The sequence below is a fragment of the Mustela nivalis genome (assembly GCF_964662115.1).
Source record: "Mustela nivalis genome assembly, chromosome: 5".
NCBI classification, from domain to species: domain Eukaryota; kingdom Metazoa; phylum Chordata; class Mammalia; order Carnivora; family Mustelidae; genus Mustela; species Mustela nivalis.
In genome coordinates this window covers 109,213,056-109,239,078 of record NC_139024.1, presented here as the reverse complement: position 1 = coordinate 109,239,078, position 26,023 = coordinate 109,213,056, and the positions used below count along the sequence as shown (strand labels likewise).

The following is a 26,023-nucleotide window of genomic DNA, read 5'->3' as shown; positions in this document are numbered from 1 at the left end:
TCCCTTTCCACAGACAGGGATCTTTGTGGCAATCAGAAAACATTTCCTGCATAAAAAATCAACACACTCTCTAGTTGCAGGGTTGGGGATGGAGAAGGAATACGCATCAGCCGTGTCCTCAAAGGAATGGAACACATCCGTTAACCTTCCAAACAGGAAAGTCATTTTTTTCAAAAATATGTCAGCTTTCTTGCATTATTAAACGTAATCCACAATCTGAAATACTCTAGTAGCTCCCCCACTGGGGACTGGGAGAAAGCTATAAATCACTCCTGTACTTTTCTCTTTTTCCTCTGCATTTCCGTTGCACTATTTGTTCCATCCAGTTCATCTCTGACACGCTCCTCGTGTATATCAACAAGGGACCAAGGAGAGCAAAAATCACGCAAGAGGGCAATGAGGTTTTACAAGATCAGCCTGTGCTTTAATCTACCTGCCTCCAAGTGGCTTCACAGCAAGGAGACCCCAGAGTTTGCGCTTGAAAGAGCAAGCACACGGGATTTATTGTGTGAAGCACTTTTTTTTTTTTTTTTTTTCAATTATAGGGCCGTCGGGGAGGGGGACACGCTTGTCTTCAGGTGTCTGAAAGTCATTTAGTCCACACAGGCACTTTACTGAGTTTGTGTCATCTTTTAGTCCTGCTTCCCCCACGTGGGGCAGTACAGCTAAAGGGGTTTTGGTTGACACAGTGAGACAGAGAGGGCAAAGGGGAGAGGAAGGGAAGTGTACTTTTTACAGGGCTGTAGCATCAAGTAGATATCCTACAAATCCCTTTCAAGGAATGTGTCTGAGAGCGTGATTGTGAAGAGGTAGATTCTCCCCGAGGGGCTGCAGCCAATAAAGACCCCCGCCCCCACCTCAGCAACCTCCACTGCAAACTGGCTCCACGTTTTTGACACACGACCAGGGCATCTTGATGAGGGCTTTCCTACCCTCGCCGCCCCATTCTAAAATCCTGGAACCCAAAACTAGCCTAAGAGACCTTCACTAGTGAAGATCACAAATCAAAAGACTTCAAAGATGACAGAGTTAAAGACCAAAGATTAAGCCCTTGTGTTGAAATAGCACAAGATGACAGAGTTAAAGACCAAAGATTAAGCCCTTGTGTTGAAATAGCACATCTTAATGCCATTTCCCAACACCCCTCCCTCCCATCTCCCCCTCTCTGCTGGGCACTTACCTTCTTTGGGCGGTCGCTTGGCCTCCCTGGTAAGATTGCAGACCTGGGTAGTTTGCAGCTCCTGGGTCAGGCAGCCCTCGGTCTGCTCATTCAGGGGTAACACCACGTTATTTAACAAAACCAGCGACTGGTCGTCGATCCCCCACTCTCCCAAATGCTGAGGACAGGTGCATTTTGTATACATGATCCCACATGATTCCGTTCTCCCATTTTCTGATTTTAAGCAGCTCTCCAGCCAAGTGCATAATACATGGCAACCAAACTGGCTCGGGCTCACCTTGTTCAATACCAAAAACTCAAAAAAAGATTTCTGATCTTCTTCCCCTTTTTTCTGTAATCCTGGGAAATTGGTTGGAAACACCCGACGTATTTGAATAAAATTTTTATCATACTGTAGAAAAACGAAAGCATTCTTGGAATCGCAGAGTTGCATTATAGAATGATTCTTTCTTAAAAGATCCTTTATTTTTTCATGGGAAAAATGATCAAACTGATAAGCCAAGAGGGAAAAGTTAGAGCAGCTAAGGTCCTTTTTGGAAAATTTCAGGTAAATGCTATATTTGGTTGGATCTGGATTTTCCAGCGTCCAAGTGCAGTTTGTAAAGTTTTTGGGAAACATTTCACTTACAGAATACGATCCATAAATGACTCCCTTCACCAAAGTTGAACACCAGAAGTCTTGGGCAGCATTAAATCCAAACATAACCAGGAGATAGGTGGAAAATATATAAATCAGCAGGTTACGAACAGCCTTCATCCTATGTCATTTGGCCTGTAAAAATGGCAATGAAAGTAAAATGCAAGTAGGAGTCTACGCACATTTAAAAAAGAAACTCCTTCCAATATTACAGCCAGCTGTTTTCAAGATTTCAGTAAAAAATCCTTGTTAAAAGAAGGGCAGGTAATTTTTTTTTTTTTTTTTTATAACGCTAGGAAATTATCTGTTGCTGTGTGAACAGCGCCCTCACGTGGTCATTCACAATGGCCAAATTCCCCACATTCAATTTAAAAATAATATTTAATAGATGATTAACAGGAATGCTCTAATTTATCTACCAGGATGTCCTCCAAGTGAATTATGATTCTATTGAAAGAAGAGGAAAACATATCTTTTTAAAATATCATAACCTAAATTTTAATTTTTGAAATATTTTTAAGCAACATATACAACATTTTCTCTCATTCGGCCTACAGTAAACATCATCACACAAAATCTAATCTGATAATCTAGGAACAGCTGTCATCACATTATTTCTTTTATCTTAAATATGGAAAGCAATTTCTATAAAGGATAACCACAATTTTAAAAAACATGAAAGATAATTTGTTGAAGGATGAAACATCATCTCCCAAATGTCCATACTTGTCTTTGCAGGGACCACCATGTGAACTGATGGGAATTCCTGTGCAAAAACATTGGCATTCATGTGGATTAATAGAATTTTAAAACCATCATCTGAGAAAGGGCATAGATGGGTAGATACAGGGGAAAGACTTGTTGTTCAACATCACCAGTGAGAACCAGGATTTAAAGCAGTCATTTCAATGTGACATACCCTCTTGGGATACATAAAGTGGATCACTGTATTAGTATCTGTATCCAAAGGCGATGTCAGTGAAAAAATCCCAGAACCACAGTAATTGAGCCGGCTTCAGCCTTTTAATTTTTTTTTTTTTAATTAGGGCTATTTTATCTAGAGTTATCTACTGTAATTTAAGGTTTACACATGGTAGATAAAAGACATGAGCATTTTCTTTCCTAGCAGATTTCAATTACTGAATTGCTCTCTTTCCAACAAGAGCTCCAAAGCTCCTTTTCTTTATATTTTTTAACCTGGCCTTGCATAATAAAGTAATCCTTGGTTATATTTACCTCTGTAAGTTGTTATCCAAAAATAACTCGAATTTTTTCAGCTTTAACCTTTAAGAAGTTATTTCTTAGAATAAATGACACTGCTTTTTTGTTTAGCCTTTGAGCTGAGAAAAGTGATGCCAAGTTAATTATAAAAGTCTTTAGGCTGCAGTCTCTTCCACTGTTCTGTAAACAGAGACAGACATACAGACATATAGACAGTTAAGAGTTTTCATGTCTTTGCCTGGGTCCTCTCTGAACCAAAGGATAAAACCCTCTTCCTTCCCATTGCATAACACACACCAACGCATGCACACAAATACCAGTGACCGAAGTCCCTGAAGATAGATCTGCATTTTCCAGATCATAATTCAAATTCTATGTCTTGATATAGGAGAAAACAGCCCCAACTCTAAATCTCTATATAGCAGCAGTTTAAAATAACATCAGAACTGCTGGGACTATCAAAACAGCGTTCTCTCTTTCAAGCATACAGCTCAATGAATAATGCATTTTCTTCTTGATAAAATAAAGCAATGAGCATTTAAAGGTTAAAAAATTGGTAAAGTTGCAGGAAATTTTGGAAATAATTTCCTCTTTTTTTGCTGTAGCACTTTGCAGGCAATGCAGGTCTGCGCAGTGTTCTTCAGGATAGAGTGTAGGCGTTGAGAGCCAATGTGACAATAAGTGTCTAAATTAGGAATTCCATCCATGAAAGGGGGCTTCATTTTATAAGAGGTAACTCAAAAAGAGGTCGTATTTCTTTTCCTAATGAAATCCGGTACTTTTGCTTCCATTTATTTGACAGTGCATGTCTGCATTGCTGTGCTCATCAAGGATTAGAAAGAGTGAGGAAATAGCTCTGATTTCACTTTCAAGCTTGCTCAAGAGAGCCCCCTCAACATAATGCTCTTTATTTTAATCCTTAAGCCTTGGTATACGGAGCCTTGTTTTATTCTAAAGAATCAAAAATGAATCATTGAACTCTGCCGTTCCCCCCACCCCCGCCCTCGACTGCAGGGCCAGTTCAAACAATTGTATTTCCCTCTTTAAGAAAGAAAGAATGGGGTGGGGGGTGTCTAAGGGACGGCTACCAAGGTCTCAAGGATGTTGTATTTATTTATTTATTTATTTATTTGTCGCCTGCTGAGAAGCAAACCGGCATTTAGTTTAGCTATTCTCAAAAACTGCTTTTCTGGGTGACACTTTAGTTTAGTCGAACATAGACGGCGCCATCACTCCACTATTTTTTTTTTCCCCCAATAGAAGACCCACTGCCTCCCCTTCTCTTAACTTCCTTCTAACCTAAAAATTTCTCCCCATAAAATCACCCCGATCACACACAACCCTCAGATTTTCTAGGTCTCCCTGTCTATTCCTTCCGACCCAGCACATCTCTGGAAAAACAGACTTCTCTAACTTTTCAACTGCGGCGTTTAAGTAAATGCAGACAGTCGGGTTTCCTCGCAGCCCCTCCATCTGCCAGCAACAGCCTTTCCTCTCCGTGTCCTCCCTCCGCACACACCTAGACGGAGAGCTCCTCGCCGGCGACCCCTGGCAGGGAAGGTGACCCCAGACCCCCTTCCTTACCTTCCACTCCGAAAGCTCAGGGAGGCTCTTGCTCTAAGACACCAGCACCGGCACGCGTCCCAGCAACAGTGACGGAGAGACTCCCCTTCGGTCCCAATCACCGTTGCCCATTTTCCCCGGCTCAGCTTCAAAAATCAGGATTTATTTTTTAAAATGCACACTTAAGAGAAGCAAAAGATGGGGGCGGGGGATCCAAAGAGGGGAGCGGTAGGAGAAAAAAGCCCCCAGGACCCCGGAGCCTGACGCCGTATCCAACTGAATCCAACCTCCAACGGAGGTGGGGGGGGGGCGCGGGCGGGGGAGAAGCCCCCCGTAGAGAGACTCTGAGGAAACAAACAAACAAAAAAATGCAAGTGGCTTAAAGGCGAGGATCTGTTTGATCAAATCCACCCCCAACAAACCGAATAGCCAAGAAGCAAAGAAAGCGCTGAGACGAGAAGTGACCGGCGACAGCAGCGGCTGCTAAGGCAGATTTGTTGGGGCGGTGGGTTTATTACAGGAGTATTCGTGGTCGGATCGGAAGGCTCGAGCTTATGCTTTTTCCTCTTTCCGCTTGCCTCCCTCCTCCTCCTCCTCCTCCCCCCGCAGGTACTGATGGACGGACCGCGACTAAGGAGAGGGGGAAAAAAAATCCTTGGCTGGTGATGTCGGAAAGCTGTTTGAATGCCCAGCGAGGAGGGGCGCGAGAGGGAGCGAGATAGTAAAGCTCTGTCTCGGGTGTGCGCGCCGGCGCGCGGCGCTCGCTCTCCCTGGGGCGCGCGCGAGGGAGGGGGTGCGCGTCCCCGGGGGTGCGCGCGCGCGCGGCGCGCGCCGGTCTCCCGCGTGCTCGTGCGCGCGCGCGCCCCGTGCTGGCGCCCGTGCCGTGCGCCCGGCGGCCGGCCCGAGGCTCGAGGAGCGCGGCGCGCCGGCTGTGCCTTCCCGGAGTGGTGCCTCCCGAGGGCGCGGGCGGGTGTGTGTGAGAGAAGAGGAGGGAAAGCGGCGGGGTGAGAAAGGAGGGAGGCCCGGCGGGAGGGCGGGAGAGAGGCGGGCGGGAGGTGGGGGGGCTCCTCGGTGCTCCAGCCAGGGCCGCGGTGAGCCTGCACGTCACGGCTACTCAAAACCAAGCACGTCCCGAAAGCAGTATTTTCTGCGTCTGGGAGGTTTTTGCATGCTCAGTTCCCACCGCTGGGGCTGGCGGCGACCGACTGTAAGAGAAACTCACTAGGGGGGGTGCGGAGGACTGGAAGGAGACTCTGCCCGGTGGGAAGTAAATACTGGACTTGATCGTCTTTCTTTCTTTCAGCCTGAACTTGTCGCAGCTGAAGAGCTGTCATTTCAGCACCGGGATTCAGATGAATTGATCCGGTCCTCAGCGGAGGGGCCATATCTCGGCTCCTGAAACGCTGCGTGTCCCTCTGGCTGGAACAATACTAGTTTTTCTCAGCGAGGCTGCAATTAACATCTTATTTGTTCTGGCTAGATACAGGCTTTGTCAGGACCGCGGTGCGGCGACTGAGGTTGGGCATCTTGCATTGCTTTCTGCATGGCAATGGGATCGTGGTTGTGGGGTCTAAACTTTTGTTTTCTTAATGTATCTGATTCCTTTTCAAGTTTCCCTAGTAACAGGTTTGTGGACAGGGGTAGAAAAAAAAAAAAAAAGAAAAAAGAAAAAGAAAACGAGGGAAATGGGGAGGAAAGGCTACCAGAGTCTCAATTTAGCAGCCAAAAAAAAAAAAAAAAGATAAATTTCCCCATCTTTATTTATTTAGCCCCCTGGACCGTTGGCTGACAAGCATTTGATGAGCGAGCTTCAGATACAATGCTGCAAAAGGTCATTCGCCTACTGATTATGTCTCTACTTGTAAACGCAGTTGGTGGTTTGCAAAACAAGTGGCAAAATAGTGTGGTAATATGGTGAGGCAGACCGCAAGGGGTAATTCATATATAAAGTGTCTCAGTCTTTCTAAGGGTGAGTGGCTTAAGCAGCAGGTGAAGTGGAATAAAACAGATTTTCATCATTTTTTCTCTGTACTCTTTCGGCATTTTTCTTCCTCTTGTTGTTCCTCTCCCTTGGGGCAAATGGAGAGTGAAGAACATCATTTTAAAAGAGGACCACAGGGAAAACAGAAAGGTGCCAATGATCTTTTATTCACTGAAGTTGTTTGAAATATTAAAATTGGCCCTTTACTTCTTAATACATATTAATGGAGTGACCCTCTTCAAGGCTTTCTCTTCTAGGACAAGTGTTCAGAATAACATTCTGTAAGGGAAACAGTTAATCATTCCCCAACCAACAAGCTTTAACCATGTTCCAGGAACATTCACTGTCTGAGAGAGCAGCCTGTGTGGCGTTGGTGTTGTGTCATTTTTGGTTCATTACAATATTTTTTATTCATTTAGGGGAATGTGAAAGGAAAATAAGATTTATGTCTAGGGCATAATCCAAAACATTGTGTCTGAAGCAAAAACATTTTCTTTTAAAAACAAACAACATTCAGCAATACAAAGGAGAATCACCTTTCTTCTATTTCAACTTCCGTAGAGATTATAATTATGGTATTTGCAAGACATTTTGGTCAGTTCTGTTATTTTGCCACAAGCGAATATAGAGATTAATGACAAATGCTCCAAAATGGGAAAAAGGAGAGGAAACAACGTGAGGTTTAGATATATATCTATCTTGCATCTAGTAATTTCTCACATTATCTTCAAACACTGTGCTTTTGATGTTTCTTAGAAAAATCTTAAAGTCATGACACAGTAACATAAGAATAACAGCTGAAAGGGACAATTTAAAAAGACTTAATCCTAAATGGAAAGGAGTACTCATTCCCAGGTTCATTTATATTCAAGTAGAACACAGGGCTGGGTCAGGGAGAAAGCCACCCTTAATAAAGCACTTCACCCTTCACACTGTTTCCCATAACCTTCATAAATTGCAGGCTACTGAGCCAGCCTGATGATGATCCTGCTGAGGTATATTTATAGCAGATGATTTGTGGATGATAAATACGCCAAGCAAGACACCATCTCCAGTAACCCCAGGCTGGTCTGACTTCCTCAGGGGGTCATAATCAAGAATCACGAAAAGAATCATATATGGAGAATCTGGTCTCTGGACCCTGACAACAGCACAATCCAAAGGCAAAGCAAGGAAGAACCACCCTGATTCATGTCTGCACTATGTTCCATGTGAAAGCACCGCTGACATACTGACCCAACAATAAAAAGAGCAGCAGTTTACACACTGTAGCCTCTCTGTGTCCTTTCCTCCCTATTGAGATTGGTCTGTTTTTATGCTTTAATACATTTTAAAAGTCACCATTTCAGATTACAATTATGAGCCTTCATTTGCCTCTCACACGTTCCTGGGTGTATCTGTGTACATACGTTGGTATGTATACAAACACAGACCTATAATTTACACATACACACACTATGTATACATGTGTGTATATATGCATACATTTTATATTAAGTGCATTCACATACATGTATATATGATGTGTTCATTTATATTTCAGTTATTACACATGTATTTGGAAGCATGGTTTCACTAGGTTCCTTTTTAATTTTCTTTAGTAATAAAGTAGTCTCACCCCCAAACTTCCAGATTAATTGTATAAACTAATTTTCACTTAAGTTTCCTTGCCAACTTTCAAAAGGACTATTAAGAAACCAGTGTTAACACATCAGAATATAAACTTGTATTTAAAATTGGCCCAAGCATGTAAAGTTGAAGTCTTTTAAATGTATCTCTCCTACTATTTATACATTTTTAAAGATTACTTCAGAGGAATGAGATTTCCAAGTATAATCTTTCTCTTTCGTTGCTTTTTATTTTTTGCAGTTTTCTTCTTCTATCTTTGGGGGGGAAAAAAGAGCCCCATCTTCCAGGATCATTGCTAAATTCAGTATCACCTGCACAATTCTTGGACTCAAATTACAAGAATATGTTTTGAATATGCTTACTTAGTTCTAGAAAGTGTTTTCTTCCCCTTCACCCTTTTCTCTCATAGTCTTGCAATATTAATATATTACCACTTTCAAATTTTAGAACTTTTCTTCAGTAAGGCTTTAAAAAGTACAAACGGACAGCTGGGTGGCTTAGTTGGTTAAATGTCTGACTCTTGATCTCAGCTCAGGTCTTGAGCTCAGGGTTGTAAGATAAATAAAAAAGAAATAAATAAATTTAAAAATGTAAAGAAAAGCACAAATAAGTTTGTAGATTATTCCTTTTCAATACACTTTAATTTTTCAATACTTAATGTCTCCAGTACACACCCACAGACTTTGAAAAACCACTAATTCCAAAATGAAAGGAAATTAATGTAACAACTTCAGAGATATGAACCTTAACTATTATTTACTACGGTCAACTAATATATTAATATTTTGTGTTAATAAATGATCAAAATAGGGGCACCTGGGTGACTCAGTGGGTTAAGGCCTCTTCCTTCAGCTCAGGTCATGATCTCAGGGTCCTGGGGTCGAGCCCTACATCAGGCTCCCTGCCGAGCAGGGAGCCTGCTTCCCCCTCTCTCTCTTTGCCTGACTCTATGCCTACTTGTGATCTCTGTCTGTCAAACAAATAAATAAAATCTTAAAAAAGTAAAATAAAATAAATGATCAAAATACTACATGATTAAATGGGTGAGTGCATACCTTATGCCTAAAGTTAGCATATTTACTATGAACTGAAAGAACTTCTCCATATTCTTCTTTCTCCTCCTCCCCTTACTCTTCTTCTTCTCCTTCTTCTTTCTTCTTATTATGAAATAATGAAATTTCTCAGGAAAAAAGCTGATTCTTCTCAGTTCCCTATCTAAAAACAAATTGACCATTTTCTAATCGGACATCCCAGAATAGAAACTACGTGACAGAAGTCCTTAAAAAAAAAAAAAAAAAAAAGGAAGAAGAAGGGTAGACTAGAACAAAGGGATATGTGAAATGATGGTTATCCTGGGCTAGTTAGTCCAACCTTGCCCCATCCACTCATAGACAGAGGAGTTGTTGTTGTTGTTGTTGTTGTTTTAATTGTATTCATTTATTTGACAGAGAGAAAGACCACAAAGAGGCAGAGAGGCAGAGAGAGAGAGAGGGAGAAGCAGGCTCCCCACCGAGCAGAGAGCCTGATGCGGGGCTCGATCCCAGGATCCTGAGACCATGACCTGAGCCGAAGGCAGCGGCTTAACCCACTGAGCCACCCAGGTGCCCTGCCAGAGCAGTTTTTAACCAGAGGGCGTTTGCATCAAATTTCCATTTTTACCATTCTTTCCCTCTACAATGGCACATGTAAAACACTTAAATTGGTAAAAGGTTTTGGCCATCAATTACCAAGACTTCACTTGGGATTCAGGAAATGCCATGGGTAAGGTAACACATAATGTCACTTTTGTGTGTTGCACAAGTGTCTTGGAAAATATGACTTCAGAAGCTCAGAATATGTTTGCGGTTAAATATAAATTCACTCCCCAATTGTTCCCTTGTCAGTAGTTTTTATCTACTTATTTATATAAAAGTTGCTATATTTATACCTCTTCCTTTAATTCCTAGGATTTCAAATAAACTAGAAATGAAGGTTCTTCATTTTTACCCTGAATCTGATACTAGTTATATATCTAGTTATGGACAAGAAACTGTGCACTCTCTGGACTTTGGTTTCTTACAGGAAAGGGCTTGACTATGGTTCCTCTTCATATCTTCTAAATAAAACAAGGCATCTCACAAGGCAGGGAAGCAATGAGAGAAAAATGCAACAAAATTCTAGGCTGGGAAGAATCAAAACTGTTTCTTTCACTCAAACATTGGAAATGCTATACTATGTCTTAATTTTTAAGACCTGCATAGCTTTACCAGCTTTACCCTTCCTTCCGGGCTGCCACCTGCTAATGCAGACAACTCATTATATTCTTAGCCTTCCCTCACTGTGATCAATTTTTTTTTTTCCCCTCTTGGATTGAGTCCCAACCCTATGAACAATGATGATAAGAACTTAAGTTGTAAGGACCTGCATATCTGTTGACCTGAATCAACACCAGAGATTGAGGTCTATTGATCACCTATTATTTCTGAACTCTTGGGTCTCTCCAGCTCTGTACCTTACCAGTCCTGACTCATTCTTCGTACCATTTCTCTTCCCACCAGATTCTCTCACTTGGACTTTTACATCTCTTTTCTCTTTTATCCCAACACACCTTTATGCAGAATGTTCTCTCTTTATCTTCTGCTGACTAAAGCCTGTTATTTTGTGAGGACATGGCATTCTCTTGCAACCATGTCAAGTGGAACATGCATGTTTCTCCCATATTCTGATTAACTGGGTTTATGGGTAGATGGGGTTTCTTTGTTGTTTATTACTGGTTTTGAATATTTACTTCTTATCTCACTTTTATATCCCTTTTTCTTGGAGGTTATATAATTTTCCTTTGGTAGCCTCACCTCTTCCTTTTTGCTCTCTTCTTACTGACTTACAAATTTTGCTTTTTATTCATGCAATCTTTTAGCCACTCAGTTTTTCTCTCCATCCAGCTTCCAGTCTTCTCATGTTTTCAGCATCCATGTAGACGGCTTATATGGCATATGTCTATCTTTTCAGATCAATTTCTGTATTTCCTTCATACCAACTCAACCACATTTTCCTGTGGTCTTAAACTAAAAAGGTCATAACCAATGACTGCACCACCTCCAATATTTCAAATTTAATTTTCCAATTCTATACCTATTGTCTCCTACTTTTGTAAACTCACCTGGTCAATGACCACATGGAGTCAAGTTTTCCAGAAAATTCAGATCTTTAATCCATTCCCACTATTTTCTTCTCCTGTCTTTTCTTTCCTCCTTATCCTCTGTGATAGGCAGCCTCTTAACATGTCCCTCAATAATCCCTACTTCTTGTTATTCATGCTTTTGTATAATCATCTCTACTTGAGAGTAAGCTAGCTTTAGATACTAGCTTCTACTGAGCAGGCAGCAGTGATAGGATGTCGCTTCCATGTTTAGGATATAAAATGACTGTCTTCCATCTTGGGAGCTCTTTCACTCTTCCTTATAGCACTCATCTGAGGTTAAGCCCCTTGCCCTGTTGTGAGAAAGCCCTATGGAGAACCACAAGTGACTTAGATTAGAAGCTTATCTTCCAAGCCTGTCAATAGCTATGTGCGTGAACTTGGAAGTGAAAGTTTCCCCAGTGAGATTGTGAGATGTCCTGGACAATATCTTGGTAGTAGGCTCATGAAAGCCTTTGAATGAGAACCACTCAGCTAAGCAGCTCCTGGTTTCCTGATCTGCAGACACTATATGATATCAAATGTTTATTGTTTCCAATTGCTAAGTTTGGGGATAACGTTTTATATAACCATAGGTAACTAATGCATATTCTGTGGATTTCAGCCAATTATTATAATAATTTACTTATAACTTTCAACTTTCTGTTACATTTCCACGGCTGAATCACTGTGCATACTGTACTGTACTCAACCACTGACTCTGAGCCACACCCATGAAGAACAACACTGGTGAAGAAATTCAGACCCTTAGGCAACCTGATGTCTCAATGTATTCATAATCACCAGGTTCATATGGCCTCACCACAAAGGCTGTCACTTGTAACTTTCTCTTATGAGCTCACTCTCCTATTATACCCAATGAATATTTTGTAACTTTTCCTTGATTATTAAATCTTAAATCTTCCCTTTGACTCTTCAATTCTGATAACTTTCTTTATTCTTCACTTATAAAACAGATGTGATCATATGGGAACTCCTCATCTTACATAATAAAATCATTAAACCTATGTCTTTGCCTGTTTTCTCCTTTCTTATAGTCTCTACAGAGATATTGCTCTTATCTCAAAAGCTATGCCCTCCATAGGTATCTTAGATTTCTATTGTTTCTCACACAACCAAAAATCTTTCCCTCTCTCCTGGATCATTTATATCAGTGTGCAGATATTTTAAAGCAATATGGCCATTCTGTAACAATTTTTAATTAACAATCCTTATTTCTTATTTCCCTTTCATAACTAATCTTTAAAAAGAAGTCTATCACAACTACTTCATTTCCTCACTTCTTTCTCATTTCTCAATTCCTTCTAATTGGCTTCCAGCCTCACTGTTAGACTGAAAAAGTTCTGGCCAAGGTCACTAAAGTCCTTCATGTTGCCAAGTTCATAGGTAAATTTCTTTTTTCATTTACTCTGACTTTTAACACTATTTTTCTTCCTATACCACTTCTTTCCATCTTGATTCCAGTTTTACCATACCCTTCTAGACTTCACTGACTTTGCAGTCACTTTTTGTTTTGACCATAAAATGCCAGTTCCTTAGGGATAACTGTTAAATCTAATTCCCTCATTTCTCTACCATCTCTCCCTTAGTGATCTAATACATCCTTTAATACCAAATGGTACTGTAAGAAAGTATATACAGCTGAGTAATATTCCATTGTATACATACACCTTTTCTTTTTTATCCATTCACTTATCCATGGACACTTGGGTTGCTTCCATAAAGCAGCTATTGTAAATAATGATGCAATAAAATAAACATAGGGGTGAATATATCTTCTTGGAATTAGTGTTTTCATATTCTTTGGGTAAATACCCAGTAGTAGAATTAGTGGATCATACACTAATTCTAGTTTTCATTTTCTGAAGATCCTCCATCATGTTTTCCACAATAGATGTACCAGTTAGCTTTGTTAACAACAATGCATAAAGGTTTCTTTTTCTCCATATCCTTGCCAACACCCATTGTTTCTTGTTTTTTATTTCAGCCAGTCTGACAGGTGTGAGGTGATGTATCTCATTATAGTTTTGATTTGCATATCCCTAATGATGAGTGATATTGAGCATCTTTTCATGTGTCTGTTGGCCATCTATATGTCTTCTCTGGAGATGGAATATTACTCAGCCATAAAAAGGATGAAATCTTGTCATTTGCAACAACATGAATGGATCTAGAGAGTAGGCTAAGTGAAATGAGTCAGTCAGAGAAAGACAAATACCATATAATCTCATTCACATGTGAAATTTAAGAAACAAAACAAATGAACAAAAAAAAAAGAAACAAACCAAAAAAAAAAAAAAAAAAAAACCAGACTCAACTCTAGAGAACAAATTGGTGGTTACCAGAGCTGAGATAGGTGAGGAGAAGGTGAAATAGGTGATGGGGATTAAAGAGTACACTTATCATAATGAACACTGAGTAATGTAGAGAATTACTGAATCACTACATTGTACACCTGAAATTAATATAATAATCTATGTTTAGTATCCTGGAATTAAAATATAAATATATAAATAAATAAAATTAAAAAAAGAATGTATATGCACATACACTGTTACATACAAACACATAGTCACACACATGTATTTCTTTAGCTAGAAAAACTCTTCTGAGCGCTAGATTTTTAGGTAGTCAGTTATCTGATTGATATCTCACAGTCTCATATCTCTCAGTCTCACAGTCATTTCAGATTTAAGGTAATCAAAACAAAACTGATTACTCCAAAAAGATGTGCTCTCCCTCCATCTTCCCATCACAGGAAATAATACCACTATCCCACCCAATTATTCATCCTATAAACATGGGAATTTTGCTTTCTGCCTCTTTTTCTATCACTCTCACATTCAATCCCTTGATGAATGCTACCTGTTCCATGTTTTATTAGTTTGCTAGGACTGCCATAACAAAATATCACAACCTGGATGGCTGAAACAACAGCCATTTATTTTCTCACAGTTGTGGAGACTACAATCCAAGGTCAATGTGACAGCATAGTGGATTTTCTCTGAGATCTCTTCATGGCTTGCAAATGGCCATGCTCTTGCTGTTTCTTCTCATGGTGGTCCCACTATGTCGCTATACCTCTGGTGTCTCTGCATATCCCAATCTCTCTCTCTTTCTCTCTCTTTTTTTTTTTTTTTATAAGGACACCAGTCCGATTGAATGGGGGCCCACACCTCATTTTAATTCAATTACCTTTTTAAAGATTTTATCTCCAAAGACAATCACATTCTATTATACTAAAGGTAGAGAGTCAACATATGAATTTGGGAAGGAAAGAAACTAAACCTTTAACCCACTTCAAACATATACATTTCAATTCTAACATTCCTTTCCTTTTCACTGCCATCTTTCTCTCCAAAGCATGTAGCTTTTCCCTAGCCTCATGTAATAACCTCCCACCTGGTGTTAAATATTCTTTTTTAATTTACTCCCAATCCATTTTGATCAAAGGGAAAAAAAATTAGGTCCTTTCAAAAAAATGTTGAAAATCTTTTTGTTTCATTTTTTTAACCCTATTACTAGTGGCACATATAATAAATCCAACCCCTTAATCATGGCCCACAGTGCCTTGCATCATCTGATGCTTGTTTCCCTTTCATCCTGAGCCACCCTACTGCTTACTTATGATGCTCAAGTTGTATTAACCTTTTTCTGTGCCTAAAAGACACCATTCCCCCACCCCCCTATATATAGCTTTCCTATATAAGGAATGATCTTTCTTTCTCTTGCTGTTGGGATGACATTCATTGGCTATACTTTTCTCATCCTTCAGATTTCTTTTTGAAAATTCTTTTTCTTTTCCAAATTTTTATTTAAATTCTAGTTTGTTAACATAAAGTGTAATATTGGTTTCAGTAGTAGAATTTAGTGATTCATCACTTACATATAATACTCGGTAATCAACACAAGTACCTTCCTTTATATCCATCACACATTTGGCCCATTTCCTGCCCACCTCCCCTCCGTCAACCCTCAGTTTGTTCTCTATAGTTAAGATTCTCTTAAGACTTCCCTCTCTCTTGTTTTTCACTTCTCCTATATTCATCTGTTTTGTTTCTTAAATTCCACAAATGAGTGAAAACATATAGTATTTGTCTTCCTCTGACTGTATTTCACTTAGCATAATACACTCTAGTTCCACCCACATTGTTGCAAATGGCAAGATTTCATTCTTTTGATGGTTGAGTAATATTCCATTGTATATATACACAACACCTTCTTTATCCATTCATTAAACAATGGACATTTGGGCTCTTTCCATAATTTGGTTATTGTTGATTATAGTACTATTTTTAACTTCTTGAGGAATCTCTATATTGCTTTCCAGAGTGGCCACACCAATTTGCATTCTTACTAACAAAAATTCTCTCTTTAAGGAAGCTTTCTTTTTTTTTAAACCACCTGATGTGTGGTCTCTTCTCTTATATTCTCTTTCAAGATAATTATTTGTCTGTTTTATAATATTTGCTCATTTTTAATTTTTTATTGCTTTTTATTTGTTTTCCTCATTGGCCCATCACAATATACTCTTGCCTAACATAATGCAAAGCACACTGTAACTGCTTAATAAATAGTTAGTGAAGGAATTGATCGAAATTTGCAACATGGTAAATTCCACATACTGGCGTTAGCTTTTCCCATTGGAGTCATTTTATGTAACTGTATAATTTTAGCAACTATGTAATATATATTTGTATCACAACTAGGGTTGTCTCTTTTCTGAACCAAACATTTTATTTCCTTCAGACCTTTCTCATGTGACTTGGTCTCCAGAGCCTCTAATCTTTATGGCTGTTTTCCATTGGATTTGTCTCAGTTTGTCACACCTCTTTGATGTCATAATTGTTAAAAGAACTTCATATTTTAACTTTCCAGTATAGAAACAAAAAAATATCTATTTGTTTAGTTCAAATGAACAAACATTCACTAGGTATCTAGTTGGCCAAACTCTGTAGTTACAAGGATGAATATCTGATGCTTTTCCATATGAGGACAAAAAGCTTTCAACTCCCAAAAATAAATTAATTGTTGATGTATTTAACACATATTTACTAAGCACATGTTCCACATAAGACACATTGTAAGATGTTTAAGAGGCAACAGGAATAATCCCTGCCCCTGTGATGATTGCTTCTATTGGTAGAGATAGCTAATTAAAAGTTAGCTATTACCTAATTATAATTTGTAAATGAGTCATATGTTTCAGAGGATAAAGGTATAATGCTATGAGAGGTGTGGAGTGTGTATGGTGGGAGAAGGGAAATATTAGACTTGGGACGAGAGAGCAGAGAACATTTATGCGAAGAGTGGCATTTGATCAGAGATCTGAGAGACAGTAAGAGACTACCAGTCATTCCAGGCTAGGGAAACAGAGGTATGGAGGTAGGAAGGAACAGAACACATTCTAGAAAAGGAAAGAAAGGTTGAGGGGAATAAAAAGAAGGGGTCAGTGGCAATTGAATTTGTTGATAAAGATTAGGATAAAAACCAGTGGGTCTTTATTTCAATAGCAATATTGATTAAAGGATGGCAAACAGAGAAATAAATTAATCAGATTTACATTTTTGACAGTTCATTCTCACTTCAGTATGAGGAGTGATTTGAGGAAGGTAAGAATGGATGTGACGAAACAAGCGAGGAGGCAAATATACTAGTGACATTGGTGGCATTAATGGAGATGGAGAAAGAGTATCCAAAAGACATTTAGAGGTAAAATCAATAGAATTTGTCAATGGTTTGATATAGTAAGGATGACTGTATTTGAATAAAGGCATCTATTAGTGAATCTGCAGAGTGCTGGCTCATATAGAAGTGACAGTCAATTATAATACTTGATGGAGTTATTTATTTGTTTTTATTTATTTATTCATATGTGTGTGTGTGTGTGTGTGTGTGTGTGTGTGTGTGTATAGACATACAAACAATTGGATTTTTTTATCCTGTGTGTGTGTGTGTGTGTGAGGGGATGGGGCAAATGGGTGGCTCAGTTGGTTAAGCATCTGACTTCAGCTCAGATCATGATCCCAGGGTCCTGGGACTGAGTCCAGCATTGGGCTCCTTGCTCAGCAAGGAGCCCCCTTCTCCCTTTTCCCTACCTCTTCCCCTTTGCTCATGGTCTCTCTCTCTCTGCCAAATAAATAAATAAAATATTTAAAAAGAAAGAGTCACAAGGGACTCAAAGAACATGATAAAATAATACCAGCCTTTGCTTTTGTCATAAATATGCAAACTTCTTCCAGTGGGAAACCTTGTTTCTGTGCCTTGCAATTGTCTGGGATAGACAGTTCAACTGTATCTGAAAAATCCACCTCCAAGAAGGCTTACTCACATTACTGACATTTCGTGCTGGCTATTGGCTGGGAGCCCAGCAGGAGCTGTTGTCCCTCTTCACATGGGCCTCTCCATAGGCTTACTTGATCTTACACATGGCATTGCAGCCGCCTTCCATGAGTCAGTATCCAGAAGAAGACAGCTGCCAGTATATCAAGGCCTATGTCTGGAAGTTGGCACAGTATCACATCTGACATTATTCTATTAGTCAAAGCTTTCACTAAGCTTGTTCAGATTCAAGGTGCCTCTGGAAGAAGAAAAGGGGCATTTAACAATAAAGTCTCTAGTTCATGATGCAATCACCTCTGTCAATGGAAGGAATATAAAGAATGTATGATACAAGGTGCACACTCTGTTTATGGACATTTTAGTGGATTACATCATTCAAAACTTTAATTATTATTTCATAATCAATGACACCTCCATATCTTGTGGGTTTTTCCAAGTTAGTGGACAGTGTTAAATAAGCCCATTTACATACAGTGTCCAGTAACATACAACTAGAATCTTTTCTATTAGAATATACATTTTTAGAGGGCCAGAATGTTGTCTTATGCCACAGTATTAGCCTTTGGGACAGCATCCCATAAAAATTTGTTGGCTAATTGATATTCTTTTAATTGTTACAGTTTGCTGTTTAGCTGAACAACCCATGCTAATCTTCCCTTTCCAGGAATATGCCAGATGATGTTAAATATTTTGGAATAAGAAACATTCGCATTATGTCTACAACATTCTTCTCTTATAACATCCCAGCATAGCTTAGTATATCCAGACTGATTCCTACTTCTTACCATTTTGTTTTTTATATATTCACAAACAATCTATTAAGTAATTGATTCAATAATTTTTCCAGGGATATCAGTATTTAATTCATCAAACTATGATTTCTAGAAATAAGTTCTTTCCCCCTTTTAAAGTAAAGTCAGTGTCTACTGTCTGAAACTGTCTTATTTTTCTGCGCTCACTTCTTTGCCAAGATTTTTCAAAAATCATTGAAAAGCTTTCAAAAGAACTTTTATACTTTCTTTACATATACTGTGATGTGATTTTTCTAGATGAGGACATTTGAATCAATATAAAATATCTAAGGGTTCTTTTACTATTTTCTTAATTTCTGGAGTATCATCTCTGTTAAACATTGCAAGACCATACTTTCATTTTCTGGTAGAAAAGAAAATAGAAATAGGAGTTGAATAAAGTTACTTTCCCTCTGTCTTTTTTATACTTAAACCTACTGTGCCATAAACAAAGTTTTCTTCAGACTTGCTTTTATTATTACATATATAAACTTTTTTGTTTTATCTTTCTTTATGTGGACATTTTTCTCTCTTTTTAACATCCTTACAAAATTTTGGGAAACCTGGGTGGCTCAGTTCATCAAAGCATCTGCCTTTGGCTCAGGTCATGATTCCAGGGTCCTGGGATTCAGCTGTGTCCTATAGGGCTTGCTGCTCAACAGGGGAGCCTACTGCTTTCTCTCTCTGTCCCTGCTGTGCTCTCTCTCTTGCTCACTCTGTCTCTCAAATAAATAAATACAATCTTAAAAAGAGAGAGAGAGACAGAAAAAAAATATCCTTACAAAATTTTATCTAAGTCTCAGAGTTCCTAGTGATGCAACTGACTGTCTCTCAGAATTTTGGCTTAAATTAATCCATCTGGGGTGATATATTTTTTTTAATATTTAAAAAATATTTTGCCTTAAAGATAAAGTGATGTATAAAAATTTTCAGTTTTTTGGAAGGCAATTTGTTTACTAAATCTCTTGTGTGTGTGTGTGTATATATATATACATATATACTTATATATATATATATACTTTTATATATATATAGTATTTATTTATATAAATACTATATATTTTTAATACCATGAAGAATTGGACAGGTCCAATTTATAGAGAAGGAATTTTTAAAAATAAGTTCTCTTTTGATTTTACTATGGAGGTTAAATCTCATGCAAATTTTTCATTTCCATATCAACACTCTCTTTCTATGATTTTAGTTGCTCTACTAAGGGAAAAATTGGCAAACAATTCTCAGACTGTTCTTTTTTTCAAAAGCCACTTAAACCACCTTATTTGACTTTCAGTGTTAACATCTGAAATAATTTTTCTGTATCTCAGAGTCCACTCAGTATTGCTCTGAAGTTGATGCTGTCCAGATTGTAGGCACAATATTGAGGTAACATTTTAATCCTTAAAACATTAATTATTAACAAATTATTCAGTGAGTTAAAAGGAAAAACAAACTGCTAATTTGATATCAGTTATTTAAATGCATCTTCATATTTTCCTTATAAGAAATAGAAGATATTTTCTTTATAGGAAATAGAAGGAGATTCAGCATGGATTTTATTAATCTTTTCTCTCTGTGCTTCCCTTAAATCAAACTGAATGAGAACTAGTAAAAAATTCACTTTAATCTATTATTAAGATATAAAAATGCAGGTCCATCTCAGCTTATTCAGTTTCCTCATAGGCTAAAAGTGAAATCCTTATTGAACAAATGTTACCTTCAGAATAACTGAAGACATTAAACATAGAAAGGATTTCATGTTTCACACATGCAACTTTATTTTACTCAAGATTTCATTCTTCATGCTGTTCTCATTTAGTGCCCCAGTAACAACAGAATATGTATGAAGCTATATTTTATTTTCCTCAAGAGAATAATTTATAAACTGGAAAAAAGTCTAAATTAAGCACAAATATTGGCAATGATCAATCATTTGGTTTATCTACTCTCAATTTTTCCACATAAAAGCTTGTCACAGAAATATTGAATGACAGACCTTCGTAACTATAACCAACACTAGAAACATTTCAATTTTGTGTTTCTGAAACTTGTCCCATCATCAGTGGCAACAGGGATATTCATTTAGGTACACAATCCTAAACCCACTCCTCAAAGCTTTTTATTCTATTGGTATTCCAGGCTATTTATGTAACCATGACCCCAAGTGGTTCTTATGATCAGACAAGTTTGGAAAAGAATGGTTTAGTTCAAGATTCTCATTTTATAGATTAGAAAACTGAGACGTGGGCATCAATAGTGAATTGTCCACAGTTATCTAGCCAGAGCTGAGAAGGAATGCTAGGTATTTTATGGTCTAGTCTTACCATTTCCAAAACAATGTCTATTTTGATATTTTTATCTTAATTTTTGAATGAGATAATTATTCATCTAATTCTCCAAAGTACATATTTTTATTGTTATATTAGAGTATACCAACAAAACTACATGGCATTATTGTCTCATACTTGATGATAAAATCTAGGCATTGTTTATCTTTCTGCACTGGGACCTGTATTATAGCTGCTAAGAGTGGGAACTTTCACACAATGTGGAGCTATCCTGGTAAGCCATTTTGTCTGGGCCTAGAGAGATTAATTTTTGTTTTTGGTTTTGATGAGTATACTTTGAAAGTAATTAATTAAAATTGTGGATGAAATTCATTGACGTAAAAGAGGGCTAGTCATAGAACTAATAGGATTTTATTAATGCAACCATTTACGAAGAATGTTTGTTGTGCCTTTGTTCCAGCAACATGTGTACAATATTTTAAATAATTCAAAGACTATTGTCAAGGCCTATAGTTCAAAGATAACTAAAATGTCTTAGTGAGCAGGATAAACTTTAAGACAGACTCAAGTTTGAATTCTGAGTCAGCCTCCTAATGACTGTGTAAAAATGGATAAGTCACTTCACATCTGAGTTCCAGTATTTAAAAAAAATGAGTCGGGGGGAGGAGTCAAGATGGCGGAGAAGTAGCAGGCTGAGACTACTTCAGCTAGCCAGAGATCAGCTAGATAGCTTATCTAAAGATTGCAAACACCTGAAAATCCATCGGCAGATCGAAGAGAAGAAGAACAGCAATTCTGGAAACAGAAAAACAACCACTTTCTGAAAGGTAGGACCGGCGGAGAAGTGAATCCAAAGCAACGGGAAGATAGACCCCGGGGGGAGGGGCCGGCTTCTGGCAAGCGGCGGAGCAATGGCCCACAAAATCAGGACTTTTAAAAGTCTGTTCCGCTGAGGGACATCGCTCCAGAGGCTAAACAGGGGCGAAGCCCACGCAGGGTTAGTGTGGCCTCAGGTCCCGCAGGGTTACAGAAGGTCCAGGGGTGTCTGAGTGTCGCAGAGCTTGCGTGTATCGGAACGGGAAAACCGGCAACAGAGACAGCGCTGACAATAAGCTCACAGCTCGGTGATATCTTGAACCGGTCGCAGGCTCAGTGAGCTCGGAGCGCGGCCGGAGGTCAGGCAGACGGGAGTAACTGGGCGCTGTTCTCTGAGGGCGCACTGAGGAGTGAGGCCCTGGGCTCTTGGCTCCTCTGGGCCGGAGACCAGGAGGCCGCCATTGTATTCCCGTCCTCCGGAACTCTACGGAAAGCGCTCAGGGAAAAAAAGCTCCTGAAAGCAAACCCGAGAGGATTACTCACCCCAGTCCCTGATAAGGGCTGTGCAATTACGCCTGGGGCAAAGACACTTGAGAATCACTACAACAGGCCCCTCCCCCAGAAGATCAACAAGAAATCCAGCCGAGACCAAGTTCACCTACCAAGGAGCGCAGTTTCAATACCAAGGAGAGCAGCAGAATACAAGAGGAGGAGAAAGCAAAGCACGGAACTCATGGCTTTTTCCCTGTGATTTTTTTTAGTCTTGCAGTTAATTTAACTTTTTTCTTTTTCATTTTTTGTTTTTTTTCTCGCCTTCTGGTTAAATTTTTTTAACTTTTACCTTTTTCTTTTTTAACGTTTTTTAACTAGTTTATCTAATATATATATATATATATATATATATATTCTTTTTTATATTTTTCTTATTTGTTTTCTTTTTTGAATTCTTTTCTTTTTTTTTCTTTTTTCTTTTTTTTTTTTCTTTCTTCCTTTTTGAACCTCTTTTTATCCCTTCTTCCCCCTCACGATTTGGGATCTCTTCTAATTTGGTTAGAGCATATTTTCCTGGGGTTGTTGCCACACTTTTAGTATTTTACTTGCTCCTTCATATACTCTTATCTGGACAAAATGACAAGATGGAAAAAATTCAACACAAAAAAAAAGAACAAGAGGCAGTACCAAAGGCTAGGGACCTAATCAATATAGACATTGGTAATATGTCAGATCTAGAGTTCAGAATGACAATTCTCAAGGTTCTAGCCGGGCTCGAAAAAGGCATGGAAGATATTAGAGAAACCCTCTCAAGAGATATAAAAGCCCCTTCTGGAGAAATAAAAGAACTAAAATCTAACCAAGTTGAAATCAAAAAAGCTATTAATGAGGTGCAATCAAAAATGGAGGCTCTCACTGCTAGGATAAAGAATTAGTGATATAGAAGACCAAATGACAGAGAATAAAGAAGCTGAGCAAAAGAGGGACAAACAGCTACTGGACCACGAGGGGAGAATTCGAGAGATAAGTGACACCATAAGATGAAACAACATTAGAATAATTGGGATTCCAGAAGAAGAAGAAAGAGAGAGGGGAGCAGAAGGTATACTGGAGAGAATTATTGGGGAGAATTTCCCCAATATGGCAAAGGGAACGAGCATCAAAATTCAGGAGGTTCAGAGAACGCCCCTCAAAATCAATAAGAATAGGCCCACACCCCGTCACCTAATAGTAAAATTTACAAGTCACAGTGACAAGAGAAAATCCTGAAAGCAGCCCGGGAAAAGAAGTCTGTAACATACAATGGTAAAAATATTAGATTGGCAGCTGACTTATCCACAGAGACCTGGCAGGCTAGAAAGAGCTGGCATGATATTTTCAGAGAACTAAACGAGAAAAACATGCAGCCAAGAATACTATATCCAGCTAGGCTATCATTGAAAATAGAAGGAGAGATTAAAAGCTTCCAGGACAAACAACAACTGAAAGAATTTGCAAACACCAAACCAACTCTACAGGAAATCTTGAAAGGGGTCCTCTAAGCAAAGAGAGAGCCTACAAGTGGTAGATCAGAAAGGAACAGAGACCATATACAGTAACAGTCACCTTACAGGCAATACAATGGCACTAAATTCATATCTCTCTCTAGTTACCCTGAATGTGAATGGGCTAAATGCCCCTGTCAAAAGACACAGGGTATCGGAATGGATAAAAAAACAAAACCCATCTATATGTTGCCTCCAAGAAACTCATTTTAAGCCTGAAGACACCTCCAGATTTAAAGTGAGGGGATGGAAAAGAATTTACCATGCTAATGGACATCAGAAGAAAGCAGGAGTGGCAATCCTTATATCAGATCAATTAGATTTTAAGCCAAAGACTATAATAAGAGATGAGGAAGGACACTATATCATACTCAAAGGGTCTGTCCAACAAGAAGATTTAACAATTTTAAATATCTATGCCCCCAAGGTGGGAGCAGCCAACTATATAAACCAATTAATAACAAAATCAAAGAAACACATAAACAATAATAGAATAATAGTAGGGGACTTTAACACTCCCCTCACTGAAATGGACAGATCATCCAAGAAAAAGATCAACAAGGAAATAAAGGCCTTAAACGACACACTGGACCAGATGGACATCACAGATATATTCAGAACATTTCATCCCAAAGCAACAGAATACACATTCTTCTCTAGTGCACATGGAACATTCTCCAGAATAGATCACATCCTCAGTCCTAAATCAGGACTCAACCGGTATCAAAGGATTGGGATCATTCCCTGAATATTTTCAGACCACAATGCTCTAAAGCTAGAACTCAACCACAAAAGGAAGTTTGAAAAGAACCCAAATACATGGAGACTAAACAGCATCCTTCTAAAGAATGAATGGGTCAACCGGGAAATTAAAGAAGAATTGAAAAAAATCATGGAAACAAATGATAATGAAAATACAACGGTTCAAAATCTGTGGGACAGATTCTTCTCAGGCAGTCCTGAGAAGAAAATATATAGCAGTACAAGCCTTTCTCAAGAAACAAGAAAGGTCTCAGGTACACAACCTAACCCTACACCTAAAGGAGCTGGAGAAAGAACAAGAAAGAAACCCTAAGCCCAGCAGGAGAAGAGAAATCATAAAGATCAGAGCAGAAATCAATGAAATAGAAACCAAAAAAACAATAGAACAAATCAACGAAACTAGGAGCTGGTTCTTTGAAAGAATTAATAAAATTGATAAACCCCTGGCCAGACTTATCAAAAAGAAAAGAGAAAGGATCCAAATAAATAAAATCATGAATGAAAGAGGAGAGATCACAACTAACACCAAAGAAATACAAACTATTATAATAACATACTATGAGCAACTCTACGCCAATAAATTTGACAATCTGGAAGAAATGGATGCATTCCTAGAAACATATAAACTACCACAACTGAACCAGGAAGAAATAGAAAGCCTGAACAGACCCATAACCAGTAAGGAGATTGAAACAGTCATTAAAAAATCTCCAAACAAACAAAAGCCCAGGGCCAGACGGCTTCCCGGGGGAATTCTACCAAACATTTAAAGAAGAACTAATTCTTATTCTCCTGAAACTGTTCCAAAAAAATAGAAATGGAGGGAAAACTTCCAAACTCATTTTATGAGGCTAGCATCACCTTGATCCCAAAACCTGACAAGGATCCCATCAAAAAAGAGAGCTATAGACCAATATCCTTGATGAACCCAGATGCGAAAATACTCAACAAAATACTAGCCAATAGGATTCAGCAGTACATTAAAAGGATTATTCACCACGACCAAGTGGGATTTATTCCAGGGCTGCAAGGTTGGTTCAACATCCACAAATCAGTCAATGTGATACAACACATCAATAAAAGAAAGAACAAGAACCATATGATACTCTCAATAGATGCTGAAAAAGCATTTGACAAAGTACAGCATCCCTTCCTGCTCAAAACTCTTCAAAGTGTAGAGATAGAGGGCACATACCTCAATATCATCAAAGCCATCTATGAAAAACCCACCGCAAATATCATTCTCAATGGAGAAAAACTGAAAGCTTTTCCGCTAAGGTCAGGAACACGGCAGGGATGTCCATTATCACCACTGCTGTTCAACATAGTACTAGAGGTCCTAGCCTCAACAATCAGACAACAAAAGAAAAATAAGGCATCCAAATAGGCAAAGAAGAAGTCAAATTATCACTCTTCGCAGGTGATATGATACTATATGTGGAAAACCCAAAAGACTCCACTCCAAAACTGCTAGAACTTATACAGGAATTCAATAAAGTGTCAGGATATAAAATCAATGCACAGAAATCAGTTGCATTTCTCTACACCAACAGCAAGACAGAAGAAAGAGAAATTAAGGAGTCCATCCCATTTACAATTGCA

General features: G+C 38.6%; 1 protein-coding gene across 4 annotated transcripts in view; it reads right to left on the bottom strand.

Moving 5' to 3' along the window:
- The window catches only part of ADGRB3 (adhesion G protein-coupled receptor B3), a 730,754-nt gene extending 725,398 nt beyond the window's left edge, over positions 1–5,356 (bottom strand). For 2 of the 4 annotated variants that reach the window (XM_082731302.1, XM_082731304.1), the window contains exons 1-3: positions 4,623–5,355; positions 3,054–3,218; positions 1,181–1,952 (exon numbers count right to left, since the gene is read on the bottom strand). In XM_082731302.1, the coding sequence (XP_082587428.1) occupies positions 1,181–1,937 (757 nt within the window). In that variant the 5' untranslated portion in view covers positions 1,938–1,952; positions 3,054–3,218; positions 4,623–5,355. Of the gene's footprint in view, positions 1–1,180; positions 1,953–3,053; positions 3,219–4,622 lie in introns of all 4 variants that reach the window. The other 2 variants (XM_082731305.1, XM_082731303.1) reach the window with 2 other exon arrangements.
- Between the last annotated feature and the right edge of the window lie 20,667 nt (positions 5,357–26,023).